Below are 27,584 nucleotides of genomic sequence, written 5' to 3'. Positions count from 1 at the left end.
GCACGCACACACACACACACACACACACACACACACACACCTACAGTATATATATACGGTAGGTAGGTACATGTATGCATGCACTGGTATGCATCAACACATGCAAATGCCTACATGAACACACACATTAAGTACAAACACTTACCGGTAATACAAATATGTGTTTTTACCACTAAAGAGCTAATAATTACATTTTGTATGGCACTGAGTCCTTAATCAGCCATTTGCAGAAAAGGCCAGAATAATGGCTCTTTCTGACCACAAGAACTAAGTGAACTGTGCTGTACTAATTTGGGCCCTGCTTAGGTGGTACTATCTCCTGAGTCCTAGGAACCTAGAACTCTGAATGTATACTTGTACTCCTTCATGGTTCTGTGTAGAATGATACTTGTACTCCTTCATGGTTCTGTGTAGAATGAAAACAATCACGGGCCTGGAAGGTTTCAGGTTACGGAAGGCTCTGTGTTAGCCTTCATAGTGGGAAACAGCCATTAGAGTGACAGGCCAGCGATGAGAGAGAGAACAATGGAAGGACAGAAAAGACAGAGCAAAGGGCGATACCAGCAGGCCAACCAAACAAGGGGATTATTCAGCAGGGCAGATGGCCACAGTCCAACACACTTAATTATTCTACTCTGATTACGAAGACGGAAGTAGATAGAACATGAGGAATGGGGTGAGATGGAGGGATCGGGGGATGAATGAGGGACAAGGGGGGGGCTTACGACAACCCTGACATAAGTGCCAATAATATTAACAATGTATACTCTGTACTGCAGAAATAACAGTATAACAAAATAGCCCAATATTCATCAATCTATATTAAATGGTGTTTTTCCACAATTCTAAACACACGATGGCGGGATTATGAGAGAGGGAGTGAGAGGCGTCTGCTGACAGGTGGCGACTTCACACATTCACACCTCAACCTGAAGAACCTGATTCATGTCAGAGTTCATTTAAGTGTACAAAACTGACCAAATGAAATGGGTACACGGCACGCTCAAGAGTTACAAATTGCACTGTAAATGAACACTGAGGATTTAGAAATAGAGGAATGGAAGCGCTGCAGGGATCTGGCAGTGGCTCTTAGATGGGTGCTCTTTGGTGATACAGGTAAAACCATATAGACAAAAGGTATCCTTCCACCAAGTAGTACTGCTTGTCAAAATGTGAATTGCAGACTTGAAAAGAAAAGAATCCAAGGCACTCCGTCTTTGGTGAAAAATTAAATAATTTATTTGAAGATGAGCAAGGCAAATAAATAACAGGACCAACGCGTTTCGACCAAAAGGTCTTCGTCAGGGTCTATCTCTCTGAACACTGAGGATGTTAGTGTGTCTGATGGTGGGTGTGTGGTTATTAACTCATAGAATGCTGAAAGCGTTTTTAAACGTTTTATTATAGCCAAGCGCAAGAAGCGCATAACGTTTTTATACGTTTTATGGTCCAAAAAACGTTTTTTTATTGATTACTATAGTTCAACTATATTTGCGCCCGGACAACTCATAATGTAACACCGATCGGCTCTAAAAAGAGTTAAAACCCCCCCCTGCTGAAAAGAGGTGTTGGTCTGAGAAGCGTCTGGCACCGCCTATTGGTTGGTCTATGCGAGGACGTACGACGTATTGGAGACGGCCGTCCGGCATAGACCAACGCAGATGTCAGGGGATCTAAAATGGATGGGACAATGCTCTTGTTTGTGTGAATACACTCGATTCCCCCTCCCCTCCTGTTTCTACATGGTTTCTCCCGAGGGAGAATGGTGGGGGGGGGGGTCTCTTCCTCTTGGATCGCATTGGCAGTTCCCCCCCCACTCCCGAGTCCCCACTGCTTTCAACTGCAAGGCTTGCACTCACTCTCATTCTCGGAACAAGATACAACGCGATTTGCTCTCTGCCCGTATATAAACCTGCAACGATCGGCATTTGATTTCATAACGTAACGTTTGCCAGACACATGTGGAGTTAGTCATGGACAGATTGCACATCATTATCGAGGGCCCGCCATGATACGTTGGTCGCTGATCGCAAGCCGTACTGCTGCTGCGCTGCTCGCATCCAACCATCCAATCCACCCCCCTTTCTCGTTACAACAGGCTATTATAAACTCACCGTCGAGCAGCCTGCCCTGCACCTAATGTGATAAAATGAACGGCAGGACAAAATCGGATCGATTATTATCTGTCTATCAGCAACATACGGGTGTTTGTCTTGCAACGACAGGTGGTGCTTTCTCGTTTTTTTTCTTCCAAATACGTTGACGTGCTGCTGCTGCTGCTGCCGCATCCATCTCGTTGTTTTTCTTGTTTTTTTTCCCAAACATGTCCAGACACAATCCGATCCAGTCTCGCGTCTCACCTTATAGATACGCGAGACTGGATCGATGAGGTTAGTGGTATGTCTGGACATGTTTGGAGCGGCACACGACAATCGACAATAATGTTGATTATGCAAGATCATTTCCTCAAAGCCTAGTTGCCCCCCCCCCCCCCCCCCGTTACTGCGATTGTTTGTAGCTCGAATCACAGAATGAGTTCAATGAGCGTAGGGAGAGGGCACATATGGGGCTACGATTGAAGAAAGTTTCCAAGTCCGTTTTATGATCAGATAATGTGCATCAAGACTCTCTGCTTTCATAAGAAAAAAACTAATACTGTAATTGCGAATGCAATGAGCACTTACTATGAGACCTAGCAGATCACGTCTGTCTGTCTGTCTGTCTGTCTGTGTGTGTGTGTGTGTGTGTGTGTGTGTGTCTGTCTGTCCTGCTTACTGTATATGTGGACCTGGCCCTTTTGTGCCCATATATGGAGCTGAGTGATTTGTGAGTCATGGTGACATGAGTGTGATGGCGTGGTCCTGCTTTGGGGACTCTTTATATGGTTATGGCTGAGTCATGGTGACATGAGTGTGATGGCGTCTTTTGTGACCATATATGGAGCTGGCGTGGTCCAAGCACTAACTATGACACCCTGCAGATCATGTCTGTAATTTATTCTAATTGTTATTGCAATTTACGATCTGCGTTCGCCTTCCGCGTTCGCGCGTCTTACTCGTAATAATAAAAATCACACCCCTGTGAAGTGAGCAGTGCAATGTTGTGAAGTGAGCAGTGCAACATTGCACTGCTCACTTCACTGGGGTGTGATTTCTATTATTATTACAGTATTAGTATTTTTCTTATGAAAGCAGAGAGTATTCTGTTTCATACGGTATATAGTATGTACATGTCGCTATAGGCCTTATTTTGTGAATATTTAGTTGTTAGGTCCATGCTCTCTAAAATTATCTTTTTCAGAGAACTTTAGAGATGGCATGGGCCTGAATAACTATTATTCACAAAATAAGGCCTATAGCGACATGTACATACTATATACCGTATGAAACAGTCGACTCTCTGCTTTCATAAGAAAAATACTAATACTGTAATAATAATAAAAATCACACCCCTGTGAAGTGAGCAGTGCAATTGCACTGCTCACTTCACAGGGGTGTGATTTTTCTGGGTGGTATTTTTCTTATGAAAGCAGAGAGTCTACTGTTTCATACGGTATATAGTATGTACATGTCGCTATAGGCCTTATTTTGTGAATAATAGTTCTTCGGGTCCATGCCTTCTCTAAAGTTCTCTGGTGGGCGCAAGCTGCATTCAATAGCCAATTAGTGACAAACTGTATATGTGTACAATGTGTACTGTTTTCCTCCTAAAAGTAGACATTCAGGGCTTTCATTCGGTATATGGTTTGTATAGGATATTATTTGTGCTCAATTTTATATCGGTCTTTTGAACTAAAAAAACTGAACTGAAATGTCTGTCAACTTCAGGCCTCCATATCTCTGTTGTTTTTTTTCACAAGCAGCGTGCAGGCAAAAGCAGGTGTTAGAAAAAGGTCAATATCTCCAGAATGGAAGATGGTAGAATCATAATTTTTTTTTAAATTGAAGTGGACAAGTTGGGCTTTCTTTTTATTTATGCGATTGTGATTCTCGCTATAAGAGGCCCCTCGCTGTGGGCCCCCCAAAAAGTTCAAAAAGCCCATGTTAAGCCTTCAGCACCAGTAAGCCAGGGTCCGCTAGAACCTGTAGCAGTCTATGTGTTAAACACTCTTTGGAACCATTACATCAGGGTGCCCAGCGATTTGCAGCTTCAGAGCCTATTTCAAGGTAGAAGTAGCTAGATGTAGCCAAAACACCCCCGAGGGGATCGACAACAACGGGAGGTTTGATTACTTCTAACGCGACAAGCGGCGGGACTGCGATGAGCCGTCAAAAACATAATCTTTGGTTAGAATTGGAAGCATTGATTTAGATCAAGAGTTATTCATGTTTTAATATTTTTCATCGCATCCATACACGTCCCAACCGGAAATGACATCGAATGTTGCCCAATCGACGCTCCCAGCCTGTAGAGCGGTGCGCTCGGTTATGAAATGATTAATGTCCTGTCTTTTGATTCATCTCTGTTCGGGGCGTGGAGCATAACTATTTGATAGGACGAGACCTCCGTTTTGGCCACTCGGAGTGTTAATGTAAATACCCAAGTTTTAACCCATTAAAACCGATTCCACAAATATCACAAACAGTTTTCTGGATGAAATGGATGAGGACAGCAGGATGGAATGTTTTCTTCATTTTATATTGGGCTAATAGGGTGGTGCAGTGGCAAGGTGCTTGCACACCACAGCAGAGTGTTGGGGGTTCGAATCCAACGCGGTTGACCCCGTGTTCACTGGGAAGTGGGCGGGGAGGGCGATACCTGTCACCGCACGTACACCCTTCAGCCGGGAGTGTTGGGTGGGAGGATTAGGACCAGGGCTCCACGTCCTCCCGGTGGGGGCTCCTCACTGGCCAGTAGGATACGACAGCAGTGCGGTCACAACACACAGCAATGTGTGTTGCTTTGGCAATGTCCTCATGCCAATAAAGCCCTTTGCATTGAATTGAAAAAATTGAGAAAAATGGATCAAAACTAAAAGAAATAAAATAGCCGGTACATGCATGGTACATTTTTCATTCAATGAACATCTCATTGGTGATTTAACTGCCTGCCTGTCTTTTTGTATGTTAGTGAGAGGGATTGTGATCTATTGGTTGAATGCAACCTGATGTGCATATGCAGCACGCACCACAGCAGTTGGTCCAGGTGGAAGCATTTACCATCAGCAGTCAGCAGTTTCAAACCACACTGCATTTACCAGATAAAGACAGTCTGACACTCCTTGCAGCTTGTGCAATTACAGGGCACCTGCGCGCATGCATGCATGCGTGCGTGTGTGTGTGTGTTAAGGCTGTACCCTAGCCCTTATTTTAAGACTCGAACTTCGGCAGGAATTTGAGTGAACATTCGGACCAATCATGACAAAAAAAAATTCGGGCCAAACAAAGAATTAGAAAGTAGATAAAACGGAAGGTTACAACACGTTTTGTTCTTCTTTGTAATTATTTGGTCCAAAATATTGTGTGTGTTGTCATGATTTGTCACGATAAGAGTTGGCTTCGTACGACGCTTAAAGGTCTTTAAATAAATAAGTTTTGAAATGCCTATGGAGAAAATGAAATAGAGAATAATTTCCTGGGCCACTCGTCATTCTGAAAGGGGGAGGGACTGCGACGCTCTATTGTGCGAAAGGATGCCTGTTTAACAGATTAAATGTAAGCAGGGCGCAGCAGGGAATCGAACCCCATCCCAGTAAACCAGGAGCTCCATGCCTGTGCCAAAGTGCTTAGTTTGCGACGCAACGCAAAAACCTACTCTAGTAGGAGCCCTACCCTACCAGCCCTACCCTACCAGCAGCAAAGAATACAAAAACAGATACTTACCGTGAACCATCACGTTCTTCTGCAGATGACAGGCAGTGTCCACAAGTTAGGTGAAATGAGGTGAAATGACAGAACCGGCCGAAATTGTGGCAGTCGACGCAAAAGACGCAACGCAAACGAGTGCAACAGCAGGCAGCCCGACGCGACGCAACCGCAGGAAGCCGGAACGCAAACGAGAGCAACACCATCAGTACCCTGCTTAACCACACCAGCGACAGCAAAGGACAATAAACAAGATTTGTACTCACTGCGCAGCAAGCAGCTCTTCCCAGCAGCAGCTATAGCGTACAGTTCCTACCTCAATGTCTTGTGCAGGGAAGGGGGCATCGGTCTGGGACACTTCACATGGGCTCCAGGGTGGGGGTCCTCGGAAGCCTAAATTTGTTGGGCCTGTGGGGCCCACGGACATGGCTCATCTCAGGGTCCAGGGCTTGGTGCTTCATATTCTGGAATTACATGAAGAGACAAGATAAGTGTCATTAGTGTTATGTAGGCCTACATCACATTAGAAACACATGTGGCTGTATAGCCTTGTCAGCCCCCACAACCCATATTTTACAACTTAACATCCCTCCCCCAAGCTTACATTTTTAATATATACATTTTCCCCCAACTTTTGAAATATGTTTTCCCTTCAGCTTTGAATGAAGTTTAAGCCCAACATTGTATTGTGCATTTGTGACAATACCAATGTTATATTGAAGATGAAGTGTTAGCATGTTCAACCAAATGGACCCTTACAAATGGAACCAAATGGACCCTGTCCACTGTCTGAAGAGGTTGAATGCCAGTCAAAAAGACACCATGAGCCATATTGGAACAGTTACCTTAACTCTGGTTATAAAAGATAACTCCACATCTCAGTGGCATTCATTCACAGATCAAGTTACCCAAACTGAATAATTTAAAACAAAGCTAAAGGTTTAAGTTTAACATGTAGTTACCTTCTTGCTACAGCCAGACGGTGTGTAACTTCTTGCTACAGACAGACCAAACACACACCAGGAAGAATATATCAGAATGCTGCTTCCACACAGCTTTTATAGCTGAGGCAATCAGCAGCCTGGCTCCTCCTAAACGTTAGCCAATCACACGCAGTCACCATTTTCAATTCAAAGGAGCTTTATTGGCATTGAAAAAACATACCTATACATTGCCATGGAAAAAAGCACAATACACACACACACACACACACAGACAGACAGACGCAACAGCGCAGCGAGAGAGAGAGAGTTAATAAAAAAGGAAACATTCAAACCTTGAATGTTTGGGGACAGCCTTAGTGTGTGTGTGTGTGTGTGTGTGTGTGTGTGTGTGTGTGTGTGTGTGTGTGTGTGTGTGTGTGTGTGTGTGTGTGTGTGTGTGTGTGTGTGTGTGTGTGTGTGTGTGTGTGTGTGTGTGTGTGTGTGTGTGTGTGTGTGTGTGTGTGTGTGTGTGTGTGTGTGTGTGTGTGTGTGTGTGTGTGTGTGTGTGTGTGTGTGTGTGTGTGTGTGCGCGCGCACACTGTGCACGCGTTTTGTTCATTGGGGTTGTCAGCTGCCAGTTCAGGAAAGCGAGAAATGTATGCAAATGTCAATTAACACACACACGCGTGTGCACATACTGTACAAACAAATCTTGTGTCATCGAAACACTAAACATTAGGTGTAATCTTGAGTGCGTCCCTGTTTATTTTTGGCTTTCTGGCTCAAGTGTTTTTGCTTTCAATCAAGCATCGCGTCACTGGGGTGGAAAAAAAAGCTGTTTTCCAGTCCTATTACACTGGGATTGGAACACATCTATTGTTAGCCATCTAATTACTTCATGACATTGTCACTGTATTTGTCTAATTGGACATTTATTTCTCTTGCTTTCTTGCTCCCATGTTTTCCAGATTATTTAGTTCTGTAGTTTAGTGGATCTCAATGTGGATCTACAAGCCAAGCTCAGAGATCTGCTATTTAATCTTGAACAGTTTTCACCTGACACAAACTCTTTTCAGATGGGGGCCACAGCCAAATCCATATCAGGCTGGGGGTTCTTGACATGAAAAAGTTTGCGAGCCATAGCTCTATGTTCAGTAAATGTATTGTTTTGGTTCTGATAGTCTGTCTCTGGTGTACATTTTGTAGTGTTCTTGTGTGTCCTTTCTGCCCTTTACTACTGCTACTTAGTAGGACAATGTCTTGTCTCCCCATCCTGATTATTGTTAACCCTTGTCACCTGTGTCATGTTTGCCCCAGCCAATCCCAGTGTTGATTGTCCTGTGTCTAGTTAGTTCCATGTGTGTATATAAGCCTGTTTGTGCCCGTTAATGTTTGTTTGTAGGATCCTCACTTGTAGGATTCTTGTACCTGTGTTTGCTGTCAGTTTTGCTGCATTGACGACTGGAGAATGAAGACCTTTTTTGCACTTTTAGTTAAGAGTCTGGCAGGTTTTCCTGCATTTGGCTTGAGCTTAGAAAGACCTTTGACTCTTCAGCAGGTTAACTAGAGCATTGGTTCCCAAACTGTTCCGTCTCAAGACCCAGAAGATGAACTCTCTCCGGCCCAAACTTTACCAAAATGCATTGTGAATTAATCGTTTAGACTCTATTAAAATAAATAGTGAAGATAGGCGATCTACAAGTTCCCAACCTGTCGTGTCATGTGATCTTTTAGCTTGGCTATTCATATTGGCCATGTTACTTTTTTTTAACCCTAGGACACTAAACATTTTTTTTGTTACACCATCACTAAACATGGGTACATTTTACCCAATATAAAATATTCCATAAAAAATATTTCTCATATTGCAGTATAGCAATATATGGCAACTTAATACTTAATATTTCATCATGAGTCTTCACAAAAAAACAATAGAATTGGTGAAAAACCTGCATATTATTTTTTAAATATTCCTAAAAAAGAGAGAAATTAAGTTCGTCCACCCATTCCTAAGACCTAATGTGAGAATGGTCCAGTGAAGTCCATTGTGGGTGTATTGGACTTTCTCTATCACACTATCACTAAACACGTGAAATTCACCCGAACACCTGCCTGTAGGAAAAACCAGGGATGTGGGCAGGGAAACAAATCTACCTTTTATGATGTCACTGAGGGGGTGTTGTGAAATAATTCAAAATTTATATATTTGACACGTAATAAAAGGGATATTTCATTTATTTGCAGCCCATAAAGAATGGGTCCGACCCATTGTTTGGGAACCACTGAACTGAACTACAGGGAAACGTCAGATTCACACTGATCGTGATTCATGCCTCTTGAGCTAAAAGCCCTCACCTCATACTGCTGACCCAGTGTGTACACACTACACAAGAGCCAATGTCAAAACGCTTCAAAAGACTTGTGCTGTGATGGAAATATAAGGAGGAAACGCCTGTTCCCATCTATAAATAGATATATATTTTTTGGCAGAAGGGGGGGCACTGAATGTTTCCAGAGACAAAACATTTTCCATGTGTTTCTGTTCCCTTTAAAGACCAGAGTGAGAATGAACTTGACAGAAGCGGATGCATTAGTACCTTATGAATCACTCAAATCTGTGCATGTGTGCGTGTGTGCGTGCGTGCATGCTCCCCTGTGCTTGCGTGTTCTGTGTAATGTGGGTACTGCGTCATCTATCCGTTTCGCATCTTTCTATCTCTTACAATCTGAAGTGCATAAGAGTCCTGTATTACTCATTCCTCTCAGTGGTTTGTAGTCACTGTTCCTCCGAGACAGCAAACAGGCCGACATGATTTGGGTTTTTCCTACGTCATTTTACCATAAATGACCAAAGAGAGTACAGTCACGGTCTGACAAGAAAGCACTTGACTCACTGTATTTACACACATGTGAGACATAACACATGAATTGTGCATCAGATTTACAAAATATTTAGGTGGGGGGTTAGGGTTAGGCATTTAGAGGTTAGGTTGGGTTGGGGTTAGAGACGAGTTTTCCATATTTTATAGCCTACTTAGTTGTGCGCTGACACCGGAAAATGAAGTGCTTCGATGCAGTGCTAAAATATTTATGTCCTTACAAGATGCGCAACTGCCGATAACAGTGTACCGTGGTACCCGACATGCGTTGCTGGTTAAAACTCACCCGTGGCTTCCCTGTGAGGTTAGGGTTAGGTTCATAGAGTTATAAGGTTAGGTTAGGGTTTGGAGTAGGGTGTCGGACTAATGGTTAGGCTAGGTTAGGGTTAGGTTCATAGAGTTAAAAGGTTAGGTTAGGGTTTGGAGTAGGGTGTCAGACTAATGGTTAGGCTAGGTTAGGGTGGGTTAGGTTCATAGAGTTAAAAGGTTAGGTTAGGGTTTGGAGTAGGGTGTCGGACTAATGCAGAAACACTGCCGGGGTTACTATCGGCAGTTGGCGGCGATGCCGGTGCCCGGGAAATGCACTTGCTCTCTCTGTGTGTGGGTGCCGTGTTAGGGGTGTCAGACTGTCAGTTGCCTTACATGCATATATGCAATATGCCATATACATTACAAGCTATTTTTCAGCTGTTTTCAATGCTGTCCTAAAATGTAGATGTCTTCACGAGTATAGTAATACAAACATTTGTGTGTGTGTGTGTTGGGAGTTTCCCAAGAAAGTACAATCACTTCTTACGCACATGAGACACATTGTTGAATTACCTAGCATTGTCTCTGGCAGACTCTACTGCCAGTGTATCAGATTGACCATCAATGACCAGCTCAGTCAGTCTCTTCAACGCCATGAATGCTAAACTAAAACCTTGTGTGTTCTTTTCAAGAGAGGAAGCGTGTCAGGGAGTCCGGCTCGTACTCAGAGGAGGAGAAGCCTTCACAGGGAGAAGGAGGAGGAGGAGGAGGAGGAGGAGGTGGTGAAGGAGGTGAAAGACCTCCGCAACCCCCCGACATGGTTCCCATCATCAACTCCACCTCCAGGTCCAACATGGCCCTCATCAGCAACGCGCTGGCAGCCTACACCTACATAGCAGGTAGGCATACTGTACGCTATACTGTATGGCAACGCCATACTTCTCTGTCTGAGAGGCTAAATGTCATCAAATGGTGGTCCGTGGCTCAAATGCCGAAGAAATAATGGGCCTTGATATGAAAAGGTACTACTGCTCTAGGGCATTCATTTACGAAATAACATAAACAGTTGAAATACATTGGAGATACAAGGTCACCGCGCCCGACAGCAGCGATATGGTTTCATAGTGTATGTGGTGTGTGGGTGGTATACATGTACGTACGACGTACTGTGGGCATAATGTAGAAACCCTAGTTTCCCTTTTCCTGCAGCGGGGAGGTAGATAAATACGGGCCAGAGGAATGCAGATGTTAAATAGAGATACCAAGCACACACACACACACACACACACACACACACACACACACACACACACACACACACACACACACACACACACACACTGTCAGTCACCTGCTCCAGCCAGCTGCTAAAACACACAGTGGTGGTGGAGTTGGGGGTCTTTCCTGTCTCATTACCTCCCACTCTGACAGACAAATAAACACTTACTGCACGGTGAAATACACAGTGCTCATAGTCAAATAAACACACACGTAGCGTACAGTACGTACTGTAAATGGGGGGGTCAGCGATGTGCTGTTAGTGGAAGGTAAGCCCACAGAGAACCCGAGTCGCGCTGGCTTTTTCATTTGCGAAACATAAGCCAATATAAATACAAAATTTATGACATACACTAACTGACCGTATCCATTACACGAATTATTGCTAATCTGAAAACATAGTATACGCTTGACTGATTGCCCTATGATAGCTATGTCTTTTTCTTTTCTTTTTTAGGGTTATTCTGTCAAGCTTTTGTGAGCCTTTAATTGATATATACAGTACAATACAATATGTTGGCTATGAACTGGAGTTTAGCCTATTATATGCTTTGCCCACATTCATGTTTACCACGAAATAATAGCCATGGGTGAAGTTGTGTAACTAAACCTGCAGAAACTCTGGACTCTCTCAGGATGCATAAACGTAAAAGCACGCAGATCCAAATCCAGTTGTGTAGCCCAAGAGGATAGAACAGGATACACAAATTATTACACATACAGGTCAACTGTGTGCAGCTGCTCTCAACAGTTTATAATGTCACCCAACTGAAGCATTATTGTCCCACATTATCATTTTCAATCTCAAAGGCTGTGGGAACATGAGTGCAATGTCACGGGAGCCGTAACTCTATGGAAAATGTGTATGCACACTGTTTAAGAGAGTGAGTGAAGTGAAAAATGTCATGACAGAACAGGTGGAGGACAAAAACTGCATGAACCTTCTGGGACGAACATTGGTTTGGTGTAAAAGGAGCAGACCAAGTATAGAGCCCTGCTGGTCAGCAACGTATATGGAGTTTAAGTGGTTAAAGTGAGTTAAAGTGAGACCTGAACGCTGCTGAGAATAATTGACTGCTTGTGGCATGTTCCTCTTCACGTCCTGTAAAAAGAAAATCCTATAAATCACCATCCTCCTCCTCTCTCTGTCTCATTACCTCTCTCCCACACCAGACCACCCGGAGCGGGCAGCGCTCTTCTTCGTGTGCGGCGTGTGCCTGGGCCTCTTCCTCACCCTGTTCGCCCTGGTTGTCCAGATCTCCTGCCGCACCGACTGCCAGCCCCGCCACCGGCGGGGGGCGCCGCCGCCGTCGGCCAACAAGAAGAAGAGCAACAAGGCGCGGCCCGTCGACTCGTCCTCCGACTCCAGCGACTCGGACTCGGACTGGGAGACCACGTCAGACCTGTCGGCGCGGCGCCACCGGCGCTTCGAGCGCACGCTCAACATGAACGTGTTCACGTCGGCCGAGGAGCTGGAGAGGGCGCAGCGGCTGGAGGAGAGAGAGCGCATCATACGGGAGATCTGGATGAACGGCCAGCCCGACATCCCAGGGACGCGCAGCCTAAACCGATATTACTGAGAGAGGGACGCTTAATACATGAGTTTGTGTGGGGGAAGCGGCAGCCGCCGTTATTGAGGGAGCTTATTTGATCGGGCCTAAATGGAAAACGGAACGCACTAGGGCTTGGAAGTGGGAAGGGGGAGCCTTCAGAGTCACGGTTCCTTCAACAAGAACCTATTAAGAGAGAGTGCAGTAGTGGTAGGACCACTTTGGACCACTGGGGTTTGGATCCACACGCCGGAAAGCGAGATATAGAAGACTTGAGAAGATAGCGCTTTCTTTCTCTCTCTCTCTCTCTCTCTCTCTCTCTCTCTCGCTCTCATTCTCTCTGTGTGACCCTAAAGGTACTATAAGCTAGACCTCCTTCCCGTAAGAGAATAAGCTCCCACTCAGCATCGGTAAGCTTGGCCAGAAGCCTGCCTCTTATTTGTGGAAGCGCCGCGGGGAAGGGCAACATGGCCGTCTGCTGCACTGTCTTGCTTGTGACCTCACCAGACCCTATTGAAGAGGAGGGTCATGGGCCGGCTGCCTTAGAGACACATAAGCATGCCTGTATTAGACTAAATGGTGACTGAAGGACTAAACCCCTGAGACCTGTCCATTTCATACAGAATATGGGGGCCGCCATGAGAGACTATTAAGCTTGCGGCTTGCTTTGTGCTTTAGTACTCCAGTATTCAAGTGGGGAGTTTCACACGTAAGGCCTACACTAGAACTCTATACTGGGTCGGAGAACCCAACAATGTCAGACAATCTTACCATGGTCAACAACTATGCTGCCTTTTGAACTTTTTTTAAAAACCAAAAGATATTGTGTTTTATGGAATTCATCTCAGCCCTTATAAAAAAAATCTATTTTATAATATTTAATATTTAGATTATTGTGTATTTTTTTCTCGTTTTATTTTCAATTATGGTGTATAATGAGATATTTTTTATACTTTTGGCGAAGGTTGTCTGGCACCTCAGGGATGCAATCCTAGAGCTTCTGTGTGTGGTTGATGTATTTGCTTCATAAGAAGGGGATCAGTCCATTTCAACAGCTGTGTCAGCATTTGAACATTTTTAAAAGAATTCAATATCAAGTTGACAGCCTCAAAGAGGTTTTTAGTGGTTTAACATTATTTTTGATATGTTTAATTAACAGTGCAGTGCCTTGCCTTAATGCCTATACACATTGAAATCCTCAGTGTTGGAATCTAATTAATTACAAGATACAAATGTAATGAATTGATTTATAGAAGATGTTTATAAATTCATGAATTGATAACACTGAGAATTTTGATGTGTACTTAGCAGTCAGTCAACCAGTCACAATCCACTAATTATAGTACTGCGTTGTTCAATGAGCTCACGTACAATCAGAATGAAACGGTGGAACAGTGAATTTCTGTCAAACATTGCACTTGCTCTCTCGCCAGATGGATATATATGTACATTTTCAGATTGTGCCAATTTTATATCAATTGCAACAGCTAACAAAGGAGCAATGTGGTCCTCAAGGCTAGCTAGCGTTCCCTCGCGGAGCACCATAGGACTTTTTAGTCTTTTAAATAATGTTACCAATTGAATATAAGCTATTGTCAATCCGGTGCTGCTGTTTGTGCTGCACTGGATTCAACCATAGGAATAATATGATAGTTTTCGGGAAGCGAGCGTTGAGTTGAAAGTACACAGGACATTATAGGAACATCCACACTAATACTGCCACTCTGTATGGGTTTGCTAAGATATTAGTTTGGGTGAATTTTTATTTGAATGGGACTAAAATATGCCAATAGCTGGTAAGCAAGACCAAAATATGACTCCTGTTCTTGGAATAAACTATGTTGAAAAAATAACCTCTGTCTGCTTTTCTACAAATGTGGCATTGCAGCCCCAGACATTATTTCAAAACAGTGGGTTGAGCACATCCAGTTCGTTGCTGGTGCTGGACACAAAGTGACTGATTTTGCCCAAAACCATGTAATTCTTTTCTGTGTTTTAAAGTAAACTAAACACTTGTCTTAGAGCAATGTTGTTGTGCAATATTTTATTCTTTTGAGACCCAGACATTATATCATAAGCATTGCTTGCCCTCTGGTGGTAAAATTAGGACATGCGTCTAGCAAGTCTATGCAGTACAGTACTGTAAGTGTAATACAATTGTATATTTTAGATACTGTAGCTTAACAAAGCTGTGTAATGCTCAAGTTTCCTCTGACAAACTGACCATGTATCAATTCAATATATATTACATCACGTCACATCGCCAATACCAGTCTCAAGGCTGTCCGTTCTAGCATTTTAAATTGGTCCGGTTGTACATTGTACATGAAACAGTTATAAAACCAGTTGAAATCTCAGACGTCATTCTATGAGGGAGAGGGGAAGATTGCATGAAACTCTGTTCACCTTACCCACAGCACTGGCCAGGAATCTGGACACTCCTGCCTTGCTGAACAGCAAGTATGGTAAGGGTTTGTGTTGTTTCAAATCAGACCAGAGGCCTATAGGTGTTATTGAGGTAGCGAGAGAGAGACCATGTGAGACAGTTAACATTTTGTTAATTGTCGATGATTGAAAAAACATTATGTTATGGTAGAATTCCCAGTATCACTATAATATAGGATACTACAGTATAAACCTTGTAGGCAGCTCTCTCTCTCGACAGGCTGAGATGGAGGTGACCATGGGTGGACCTGCGTATCTACCATCCTGAAGTGAAGATGGAAGAGGAGTCCCAGGACTAGTTTGGATGGATGCTGATCAGTCAAAACTGGAGTTTTTGAGGTCATCGAAATCTCATCCTGGCTGAGAAAGTCATGTTACTGCCATGATGGGGGGAAGAGAATTCTAGCATATACTGTATCGTATTGTATGTATTCACTTCACCCCTTAATCCCAAACAATGTACAAAAGCTTTTTCACTTTTCATCACATCAGGGATCTCCATATATGGGCTTAATTGCGACAGCAGTTCGCATTTACTATCAGTAAATCATCCCTGATGATGTCGCATGATGCCACGAGACCTGGGCACCATATAAGTATCACTCAACATCCCCAAGTATGGGGATGTTGAGTGATACACTGGCGGGAAATGCGCAATTCCATAGACCTTTGGTCGCAATCAAACATTATCTTTGAATTATTGCGACCTTTGTCAAATAAACAGTTAATGAAATTGCTATATGGGTGGATGTCACAAAAAATGTTACGTTTTGTCATAAAAGATGTCACAAAGCAAACATTACTATTAGATAACGTCATTATTAGATGACATACATAACCTACTAACCAGCTGTTGGTCTGATGAAGTATTGAGAACATGTCTGTAAAATTATCAGAGGGTGCCGTTGGGGCACTCGTGAGAGGTCAGGAGATGACCAGGCCGGTGGTGCTTCAAGTGTTAAAAATTGGTCAGAACGCTGCCAGGCCCAGTCGACCTGGGTTCTGGTGGATGGTGATGAGTGACGGTGTGCATTCCAGCATCTTCGGGCTAGAATCGCAGTTAAACAGTCTGATTGGGCTGATGGCAGTTCACTGTGTATGCCAGCTGAATAAGACGACCACCGACACACTGGAAAATGGAAAACGTATGGTGTTTATATCGGAAATGAAGGTAATGAAGTCGGCCGAGGAAATTGGAGACAGGATTGGGAATCCCACTCCCTTGAAGCCCATTTCAAGCGCCCCTTTCTCTCCCCAGAAGTCTAGCACCACATCGTTCTCTCCCTCTCCCCAGAAGCGTGGTCCAAGCACATACTCAGGAGAGTATGATGTGCATGGACCTCCTCAGAAGTGTTCTCCGAGCACCTACATGTCTGCATCTCGTCCGCCTGCTGCACGTCCTGGATCATCAAACAGCCTCACGTCTGCATCCCCCGCTAGCGGTCTTGGCCGTGGCAGTGGTCCGGTGAAGGTTCTTCCTCGTCGTAGCCCTCCACCTGCATCTGAAATTAAAGTGTTTCCTATTGCATGTCTCAACCCCTACCAAACCAAGTGGACTGTGCGAGCTCGTGTGACTAAGAAGAGCGAGGTCCTTACATGGAGCAACTCCCGAGGAGAGGGCACTCGCTTTTCTTTTGAGCTCATGGATGAAAGTGGGGAGATCCAAGTCACAGCCTTCAAAAGAGAGGTGGACACTTTCTTCTCTTTAGTGGAGCAGGGCAAGGTGTACCTCATCTCCAAGGCAACAATAAAGATAGCCAACAAGCGGTACGCCACATTGAAGCACAACTACGAGATGACTCTGAACAACACCACCACCATCGTGCCCTGTGAAGACAGCCCGGACATCCCCACACTGCAGTATGACTTCGTACCCATTGCCGAGCTAGAGAACAGGGACCCGGACGGCTTTGTTGATGTGATCGGAGTGTGCAGGAGTGCTGACGAGGTGTCTCGGATCACAACTAGAATGGGCAAAGACACCTCCAAGAGAGAACTCAGCCTGGTGGACACCAGCGGCAGAGAGGTAAGAGTCACCCTGTGGGGAGAGCAGGCGGAGAGTTTTGATGGCTCTGCTCAGCCCATATTGGCCGTCAAAGCAGCTCGCCTGTCCGATTTCGGAGGCCGCTCTCTGTCAGCGTCGTTCAGCTCAACGGTCATGGTCAACCCGGATATACCGGAGGCCTTGAGCCTCAGGGCATGGTATGACAGGGAAGGCCAAGCCTTAGGCAGCCAATCCCTGACACAAACCTGGTCACCGGCGGGGGCCGGGACCAAGGTCAACTGGAAAACCGTGGGCGACATGAAGAATGGACCTCAGGGACAGGGGGAATGGGCGGATTATTGCAGCATCGTGGCAACGGTCCTCAACATTCGTAAGGAGACCTGCATGTACCAGGCGTGTCCCCGTGAAGACTGCAACAAGAAGGTTGTAGACCTGCAGAATGGAAAGTACCGCTGTGATAAATGTAACCGAGAGTTTCCCGACTTCAAATATAGACTTTTACTGGCCGTCAATATAGCAGACTTTGGGGACAACCAATGGGTGACATGCTTCCAGGACACCGCTGAGGTCCTGCTGGGTCACAACGCAGAGTCACTGGCGCATCTGAGAGACACGGACGAGGCTGAATTCGATGCCGTGTTCCACAAAGTATTCTTCACCACTCATGTCTTTAAGAACAAAGTCAAGCTGGAGACATACAATGATGAGACTCGCGTGAAGACCACAGTAATGGAAATCCAGCCAGTGGACCACCGGGAATACAGCAAGAGGCTGATCAGCAACATCCGCAGAATGGCCAGCGGCCATACCGGTCTGTGAGCGTACACGAATATGAGTCATGCACAAAATGATTTGCCTGCATTCACATTCTCATTAAGTAGGATATCTTTTTCAATGTTTCCTGATAGTTTCCATGTGGTCCATTGACCACATGGAGCTTCGAGTCCATATTGTGGGAAAAACATTCAGCAAAAGTACCAAATTCATATGTCATGGTGTGCGATGCAATGTGAGATTGTAGATCTGATATGTTTGGAAGAGATATGGTGTAGGGGAAATACTAGCAGCTCTATAATATAGATCCGATGCAAGTGACGCAGTGTGAACAGGTGATGAAGGATGATTCTGCATAGGGATGTCATGATCATCAAGGAGCTCAAGGTTGTGGCGTGCCCCTCCCTGGGGACAATAGGAGACACAACATATTAACCACGCAGGCTGCAGCCCTGTCAGCTGGAGAGGGCTGGATGCAGCCCTGTCAGCTGGAGAGGGCTGGATGCACAGCCTCAACTGAAGGATGCAGCTTTTTTCTTCTTTTCTTACCAGAAACAAAGTGGCATGGGGAGAGGTTGACAGAGAGAGGGAGAGAGAGCGAGAGAGATGGAATGCCATGATCATCACAGTACTATGATTATACTGAACTAGGAGAAAGATTTTTTCAAAAGAGTGTACAAATAATGTTAAAATTATATTTTTATGTGGCCACATGCCCACCAGTTCATTAAGTATGCCTGGTTTTCAGGTGGGTCCACCTGAACTGAAGGGGAGGGGATGATATTGTGATGAGATGTCAATAACATGGTGTATTTCTATTGGGCCTTTTGACTCAAAGGCAAGCTTTCAGCTTTCAGGAAGAAATAAAAAATACACAGGGACGACATATTTCAATATTCTAACCACACACCTGGGGGTCTATTGAGTAATGTTAACTCCATAAACACATACAAACAGAAAAAGTAAAAAATTCACAGCACGTCGGCACCCCATCTTTATGAATGGTTTATGAATTGTCCATGGGGCCCCTGCATAATGGGCCTACTGTATATTGGGTGTGTAGAACATCATGTAACTTGGTGTTTTGTGAATGAGGCCTGAAGACCTCTGCATTATGATTCAGATGCATGCTCATTCTGAGCAAATTGTCACAGTAAGTTACATCTTATGTGGCAATATAGGCTATCCCCTATTGGCACATGAGTGGGAGCGCTCCACCTGCTGGTGGATTATGAGATGTGTAATTGTTTCCTTCACTTTTCTCACGTTGCCTTTATGGATTCAGTGAGCTCAATTCAGTCACTTAGTCTACTGAATGTAGAGGCTATATGCACATGCACTATGCTACACAAGTTCACTTTAATTTGTGATGTTTCATCTTGGCTATGGCTGCCTATAATCTAATTAGTTAGCGTTTTTGTTTCGGATGTTTCCATGGTAGCAAAGAAACAAACACACGGTCAGCAACATGTAGCTGAAAGCAGAGCGAGGCTAATCATTATCTTCAAGAACCGATCTGCCTACACAACTTAACTTATAGACATGTCTATAAATACGGACCACGGGCTGCCGTTTTTACCTGGAAACACGTTTCGAGATGTTACGGTATGTAGAAAACCATGCCTCTGATGTACCGTAATTTAACTTTAGACCTGCTGCATGTGAAATGGACACATAATGCTACTGACAATCTTGTAGATGATAGAGCAGTGGTGAGGAACAGTAGCGAATTCCCTAAGCTGTGCTAGTCTAGTCTACATGTACGTCTATAGAAATTGACAAGCATGTAGGCTATACATGCTTGTCAATTCACACATTTTAATAAATCATCATGGGTCATACATTAGTTAAAGAACCACTTCAACCTTATCTTCATATAAATTGGTCATCGGAGTCTCACTATAGTCTAGTCATTCTAGTGCTCATTGTTGAGATGGCACAATTCTTATAGGCCTACTCACTTTTGCATAGAGGTCAGGTGGGCTGTGTACTGTGGACTAACCTGATGAAATACATTATACATTTGGGGCTCCTTGACTTGAAGACGTTTGAGACCCACTGCTGTAGGTCAGGCTACTACTTGCACAGCTGGCATCTTGCAATGGGTCCACAAGATTCGATACACCACCAAGATGCCCATGTCTAAATACTTCCTTAATGTCAACGAAGTCCACACCTACAACACCAGAGGGAGTTCAATAAACCATGTGCAACCCAGATTCAGCACAAACAATAAGGGACTAAATTAATTTCGCTCCTATGCCACCAAAATGTGGAACGCCCAAGTCCAACCAACATGTGAATCCCTTGACTCCTTCAAAACCGCTCTCAAAGGGGCACCTACGGATGGCTGCAATTCTTAACTGGCCCCCGTAAAAAAGAGTCCCCTGCCCCCCCTTTTCCCCTCACTGTATGTCTTTTCCCTTTTTACCCCCTTTTATGATGATTTCCTGTTTTTGAGGGGTGCTAGCCCCTCCTATATACAGGTTTAATGTTTGTTTTTAGTTCAATGTGTGTTTTAAAAACGCCATTGACAATGAAGGGAAACTTTACATCATCTTGTCTCTAACACAAACATTAAATGCCATTAACAATAAAGAGAATTTAATGTTTGTTTTGTCACTGTTTGTTTTACATCTGCATTACATCACCTAATCAAGATGATATGAGCGCCCCTCACTTCACGGGTGTGCTTTTTTTGTTATATAGAAGTGTATATATGTGTAGGCTACGTCTTTAAATGTTCTGATGAATTGAAAATGGTGGACCCTGTTGTAAACAAGTGTAATGCTATGGTGTCGTCCACAGTTAACAGTTTCTGTATTGAGTTGTGCTTGAAATATACGTATATATAATACGTATTCTGCATACTGTTAATGCATATTTCAATCAATCAATCAATGTATGTATGTAATGTGCGTTTAGAAGTCGGCCTTCCACCGGGCCCAGACGCTGGGCTACAGGAATGGCTACGCCCTGCAGCAACGGCCCACCGTCGGCATCGGACAGGCGGCTCTCATGTCGGCGCAGCTAACCCAGAATGAGATGGATGAGCTGTCCAAAGAGATACCGGCCCTCACCTATGGTGCTCCCAGACACGGCACATCACTAGACTTCATACCCGCTCACGTGGCCTTTGACAAGAAGGTAGGCCTATTCACAAATCCAACCGTCCAACAAATGTGTGTAAGATATTTCTTTCCTGACGTGCTTAAAAATTAGCCAGTGAACGGTTCCAAATGCTATTATGTTGAGCAGTTGCTCTTTCAGAAATGAATATGTCACACCATGCACCACCATCTCTTACAGATTGCCACAGTGTGCCAAATATTTTCTGTTCAGTAGACACAACTTAAGTAGACATATTTTCTGAAATGGGATTTATTTAAAAATATATCCAGAGCCTAGCTCCCTTCTCTATTTATAGTACTCATTATGTTACGCATTTCCCACCTGGATTCAGTTAAAACACACCCTCATTTTCTTTTTCTCTCTGTTTTGTAACAAATAAGCAGCTTTATATTTATAATTGAAAAAGTGCAGTGTGAAATAAAAACAAAGAAATTGAAATTATGGAAAGGCATTTTGATGAAAGTAAGCCTTAAGGAACAGTCATAATGAAGACATCGATTTAGCAAGTCCGAGCTCCTCACGGCAGGAAGTTCCAATGCAGAGGAGGCTGAGGAGCCCTGATAAAGACAGGTCACCGTTCCACCTCGACTCAGGAACTACCAGCAGTTTCCTGCCTGAGGACTTCTGGCTCATAAGGTGTTAATAAGTCTAACATCCAATTGGGAGCCTGGCCATGAAGTGCCTTAAAACTTAAAGTAACTAGTAAAATAAATCCTATAAAACACACATGCAACCAGTGTAATTAGAAGTAATATCCTAATCTCCTTTAGTTAAACGATTTTACTTTGAACTAAGTTAATTGTCAAAGTCAACCTCCATTAAGAGTCAGATGCACATTGTCGTGTGTGTGTGTGTGTGTGTGTGTTCATTCAATTAACTAATTATATTCGTGAAAAAAGAAAGAAAAAAAGATCCCGGTTGGGAATCACAACAGAAAATGAGCACATTTTGTCCTCTCCTCCACCAGGTACTGCGTTTCTACGGACACTTCCGCCAGGACGTGCTGGACTCGCCCGTGGAGGAGTACCGCGTGCGCCGCGTGGTCGTCTACTACCACCTGGAGGACGACAGCATGTGCGTGACGGAGCCGCGGGTGGAGAACTCTGGACTGTGCCAGGGCACGCTGCTCAAACGCCAGCGTCTGCCCAAGAACGACCGCGGCGAGCACTACCACTGGAAGGACCTGAACGTGGCCATGGACCTGCCGGCGTACGGGGTCGTCTACCGCCTCACGCACTGTGACGCACGCACGCAGGTGAGCGACGCCGCCGTGATGATTTTCACCTGCTTGTCTTGATGATGAGAGCGGCCCACATTGACACAAACAATGAAATCTGTATACAAATGTAACCAAAATTAAATTAAACCATGCACATGTACGTCTGTGATGTGACAATAAATCAGAGTTCAAATTGACCCTAACGGGTCCACAACACTAAGGATTTTACTGTGTAACAAATACATCTTTTGCTATCAATTGGTGGGTTATAGGCCAGGTGAACTATTGTTATATAACATTAATGCTCTCTCTCTCTCTCTCTCTCTCTCTCTCTCTCTCTCTCTCGCCTTCTCTGTCATTTTCACACTCTGTCACTCTGTGTTGCCTGATGTGACTGGACAGGAGTTCATGGAGAGTGAAGGCCTGATTGTGAATGACTTTGAGCCGACCCCTGTGGATCCTTACATCACACATCGTGCCCAGCCCCACCGCTCCTATGTCTCACCCCCCGACTTTGACCACTTTCACCAGTTCCTTACAATGGACCGCAAGGTAGGGGAAGGGTACTTATTTCCAGTTCGTAGTGGGGGGGGGGGGGGGGGGGAACCCAGTGCACTGATGTACCATATACTGTATTTGTATGTGTATTTGTATGTGGGCCATGTGGTCTATTAAAAGAAGGAATGCCAGCACTCATTGAATGTCCTTTTTCACATGTTTATTTACCTCTAATGAGCCAACGTACGCGTTTCGGCCAGATGGGCCTTCCTCAGCATTCTGGTGGTCAGTGTTGTGTGGTCCACAGTCCTCTTCCACTGATAGATATCTACAGTATATCACCTGAGGTCACATTTCTATATCTGCTTTGTAGAATGTTATTCAGGACTGTCAGCTTTTACCAGCCATGTGCACACATAGGAACCAACCACTGACCAGTGCCTGGATGCCTTCATATAGTGCCCTTTTTTCATGCCTACATATTTTTACTGTGTATATATACGGTATGTCTTGCAAAACCATAGTTGCGCTTCACCCTGCTGGTTGACTATTTCTAAACAAGGGAACTGGCATTCTCAATTCAAAAGTCTTCAGTACAGTATGAGCACAAAATAGCAAGTGAAGTCATTAACACTCGCAAATAACAATGTATTTTAATGTAATGCTCAAAAGCAGTAGGAAAACAACCCTAGCCCTCCCTCTGCATGTCTGACTCATGCGACTCATGTGCTAGCAAGTCTATCTCATGCATGTCAGGCAGAGCACTGCTGTGACAGTTAAACCAAATGTTGTCACCTAGTGCCTTGTTCATCACAGAAACAATACTCTCAGTTGAGTCCTAATTCTTGACATACTATCCCTCTTCTCCGTAGGTATTACGCTTCTTTGCGATGTGGGATGACACTGCAGCTCTGTATGGGGAAGCCAGGCCGGTGACCATCCAGTATTACCTGGTAGATGACACGGTGGAGATCAGAGAGGTCCACCAGGCCAACAGTGGCCGAGACCCCTTCCCTGTCCTGCTGCGGAGGCAGAGGTTGCCCAAGGAAATTAACCCAGCTTGTGGTGAGACACAGATATTGAAGATATGACACTGTACTTAAGATCAAATGGAATATAATTCAACACAGTTCAATCTGGCCTTTTATGAGTCTCTTACTGTGAAATGTAATGATGTCCTCTCAGATGGAATTCATACATTCTGTAGACCTGAGGCCAATTCTAAAGGTTTTCTGAAAAACTTTTCTGAAAATACTAGATATAGAAACAACTAAAATGACACAGAGGCATTAACCGGTCCGAGTGGAATAGTATGAGAGTGATGACACTAGCGTTGACTATCTCAATGGGATAGTTCCAATGTTTGGAACCATCATGGTCGCAGCCAACGTATTTATTGTAGGCGGAGACGACATATCTGCGTGTAAACAGTCCGCTCTTCTACTACATTCTGCTGCTACATTATACTACCTGCACATGAAACTATTTCCACAAAGGCCTAACAGTATGTTGTATGTTCTATAAATTATCAGTTACTATTATATTGCTGTGTTTTTAATCTCACATACCTGTTATGCTGTATAATGGTATATATTTCTTCACTCAACTCAAATTAGGAACATTTGATAATTTGACCTGTTTCTATCCTTGTTTATCCTTTCTCTTCTTCCTTACACCTGTTTATGACAATAAAACGGATTGTGAATAAAAGTCTGCTCTCCCATGTTGTCGTCCAGAGCCCTTCCCTAGCTGTGTGCTGGAAGTCTCCCGGCAGGAGGTGTGTGAGTATTACTCCCCCAAGGACTTCCAGGTCGGGGAGACGGTGGAGCTATTGGGCCGCCACCTCCTGCTGTATGACTGTGATGACTTCACCAAGAGCTACTACCAGCACAGCCACCCGGACATGGAGCTGAAGCCCAAGGACTTACCAAGGAAGGAGACGGACATGAGGAGGGTGAGAGAACTGAAGCCTCACTGATACCAGATTTCTGGATTTGATGCTCATCCCTATTACAGATGCTTTCACCGATATTTTGTCAAAGCACAAAATCAATGGGGCACGGTGGCGCAGTCGGTAGTGCTGTCGCCTCACAGCTAGATCGTCTCAGGTTTCATTCCTGCCGGCGACGCTGTGTTCTCCACGTCATCAGCACCCTTACCCTAGGTGGGGTTGGTGAAAGGGCCTCACAAAAACATGCAGCAATCCTAGTTTCTATACTGCCTCCCCCTGGCCAGCCTGATGGAAGGGAAAGAAACTGGTTGGAATAACGTGTTCCTTCCACGCGCTAGGTTCTACCGGGGAAACAACCCCTCCCCCCCCCCCCCCCCGCTCAGGTGATAAGAAGCGGCCATCTCACTCCTCATGCATTGAAGGAAGTATGACCTCAGTTCGGGGCTCTCCCCAGGTTGGCAGAGGGAGGGTAGCACCCAGGATTACAGTTTAGGCAATTGGCACCGGGTGAAAAAAAATGGTTTACAAAACAAATTACACAATCCATTTGAAAAAGCTTGAATGATTTGATTAACGTTTAACGCATCACTTTGCAAACACTTGTGCTTATGTGGACATACCCAATATAAGGACTAGTGGTTCAAAATCAGGACACATCAGCTGTAAAATTGCTCATATACCGATGTCGTCCAAAAAGTCAAATAATGGCCGATATATCAGGCTGGCTATATAGCACTTTCTGGGAAAAAAATGTCAATGGTTTGCAGTCTATAAGCCTCGCCATTTTCATCTTTCTTCTTCTCCCCATTAAATAAAATTTCTCCTGTCTCCTTACAGGAGATACCACCCTACAACGGTTTTGGCTCACTGGAGGATTCTCTCCAGAACTGCCTCACTCTGATCCCAGAGCCTCCAAAAAAGGACCTGTTGAAGATGCTGGAGAACGACCAGAAAGTGTTACGCTACGTTGCCAGGCTGGTGAGAGAATGAATGACGACTGAATGACAAAAACAAGGCCTTGGCTGCTCGTACTGTACATGACAACCTAATGGGTCACTTAACACTTAAAATACCGTAACAAAACAATAAGCTTGAACGAATAACAGACAAGTCTTCCTTCTGCCTCTACATTGGATGTCCTTGACGTTGGACTGTAGCAACGAGTGGTAGCTATAGTGTTGCTAAGTGGTTAGTCATGGTGCCGTTTAGTTATGAGGGGAAGGGGAAATGGGACTAGATACTACTGTATTCTACTACTGCTTTCCTGCTGAAACTCCTCCCTGTCAGTCGAAAAGCAACAGCTATGACTCCAGGACCATGAGTATCACAAAAACATTTACATGAATCAATTACAGTGGCCATATAATTACATTATTTTACATAGTCATAATAGCTGGCAACAGTCAAATTTAACAACTACGGGTAATATTTACCAGCAATTCATTAACATCTGCCAAGTTCCGACCCTGGTTATTCTCTCCCCTAACACCTCCTCCCTGCTGTTCCAGGACTCACAGAATCCCAGCGACGAGGGTCGTCGCTTCATCTTGTCTTATTTCTTGTCCAGCGACATGGTCTCTATTTTTGAGCGACCTGTCCGCAACTCTGGGATCATTGGTGGAAAGTTCCTGGAGAAGACACGCATCCCCAAGCCGGGCAGCACTGTGGACAATCCTGCCTTCTACTCACCAGACGACTTTGCAATTGGAGCTACTGTGGAAGGTAATGCGTGATTTATACTTTTGTTTTCCGAGTATCACTTTCCGAGTACATCACTTAAAGCAGATGTATAGGCTCACATTACATACATTGCGCTGCAACATGTGAGCTTGTAGAACTACTGTTTTTCGGTGCGCGACAACATAACAGGTTCTTCCTCTGGACTGTATTGAAATAAGGAGAAAATCTAAGTTCTGACCTTATTTTCAGCTTGAAGTATAGTAAGACATTACGACCCCAAATTACGTTTTGTTAACAGACTTTTTCGTTTCTTTCACCTCCTTTCTGTCCTTTCTGGCCTTAGTTTTCGGACACCGCTTTGTCCTGATCGACGCCGACCACTACGTGCTCAAGTACCTGGAGTCCGTTGCAGACCGGATCCCCTCCCAGACCCTGCACTCGCTGCGGCAGAGGCTGGGTGTGCATCCAGACCAAGGGATGGTTGAGACAACCGGACAGAATGGTACAATGCGCTCAGCTCCACTTCTAAGCCCCCAGCCAAATATACCATGAGGGTTTATCCTTCACGTTCAAGTCAATTCATAAAAGGCAATATCTATTTTGTAACTACAAATTACAGCTATATTAAGTATTAAAACATATATACACATTACACACACACACACACACACACGTATATATTGTGACATTGTTTAAAGGAGCCAATGTTCCTTCTAAACACATACAAATTTGTTCTGTAATGAATTAAGAGTAGGTGTTACTTCTCAATTAAACAGCAACTCATATGCGTACTGCTACTGTATGTTCCTTGTCCTTCCTCAGGTTGATGAAGTACCAGAACCTTCTTCATAATACGACGATACAGAGGACAATGTTATTCACACCAGTGTTACTTCCAGTGATTCTCAAACCCCCATAACTTGAGTGTACGGATGGAACCAAATGGACTTTTAAGGGTCTGTCTGTACACTCAAGAGTTACAGGCATCATGTAAGCCGTAAACCATTCTGAAAGCTGTTATCCTAAATTTTAACCAATACCCATTCAGTATATTGCTTAGTAAATATCCTGTTAATCATTGGACTTTTGTGGTTTTTTTAAATATATATATATATAAATAAGATTATATAATGCCTTTATATTATGTGTACAGTTGAACATCCAAAGAACCACCTGGTATCACTATAACCGGCTGCT

At 44.2% G+C, this 27,584-nt stretch overlaps 3 protein-coding genes across 5 annotated transcripts in view; all 3 read left to right on the top strand.

Moving 5' to 3' along the window:
• The window catches only part of eva1aa (eva-1 homolog A, regulator of programmed cell death a), a 103,514-nt gene extending 88,773 nt beyond the window's left edge, over positions 1-14,741 (top strand). The window contains exons 7-8 of one of the 3 annotated variants that reach the window (XM_080790528.1): positions 10,548-10,754; positions 12,307-14,741. In XM_080790528.1, the coding sequence (XP_080646654.1) occupies positions 10,548-10,754; positions 12,307-12,713 (614 nt within the window). In that variant the 3' untranslated portion in view covers positions 12,714-14,741. The remainder of the gene's footprint in view (positions 1-10,547; positions 10,755-12,306) is intronic. The other 2 variants (XM_080790529.1, XM_080790530.1) reach the window with 2 other exon arrangements.
• A 1,552-nt stretch (positions 14,742-16,293) lies between these two features.
• LOC308334652 (replication protein A 70 kDa DNA-binding subunit-like) lies at positions 16,294-17,952 on the top strand (the record flags this gene model as incomplete). The annotated part of the gene is made up of 1 exon (XM_080791457.1): positions 16,294-17,952. The coding sequence occupies one exon, from the start codon at positions 16,294-16,296 to the stop codon at positions 17,950-17,952; it is 1,659 nt and encodes a 552-aa protein (XP_080647583.1).
• Positions 17,953-19,370: 1,418 nt separating this feature from the next.
• Positions 19,371-27,414, top strand: efhc1 (EF-hand domain (C-terminal) containing 1). Its single transcript, XM_080791717.1, has 10 exons — positions 19,371-19,512; positions 20,833-21,054; positions 22,007-22,294; positions 22,661-22,810; positions 23,629-23,821; positions 24,493-24,710; positions 25,545-25,685; positions 26,216-26,429; positions 26,731-26,889; positions 27,210-27,414. Exons 1-10 carry the CDS (start codon positions 19,450-19,452, stop codon positions 27,212-27,214), a joined length of 1,653 nt encoding a protein of 550 aa, XP_080647843.1. The 5' UTR covers positions 19,371-19,449; the 3' UTR covers positions 27,215-27,414.
• The last annotated feature ends 170 nt before the right edge of the window (positions 27,415-27,584 follow it).

The sequence above is a fragment of the Protomyctophum bolini genome, assembly GCF_963924005.1.
Source record: "Protomyctophum bolini genome assembly, chromosome: 19".
In the NCBI taxonomy this organism is placed as follows: domain Eukaryota; kingdom Metazoa; phylum Chordata; class Actinopteri; order Myctophiformes; family Myctophidae; genus Protomyctophum; species Protomyctophum bolini.
The sequence above is the reverse complement of the archived record's forward strand: the minus strand, read 5'-3'. Positions and strand labels throughout refer to the sequence as shown.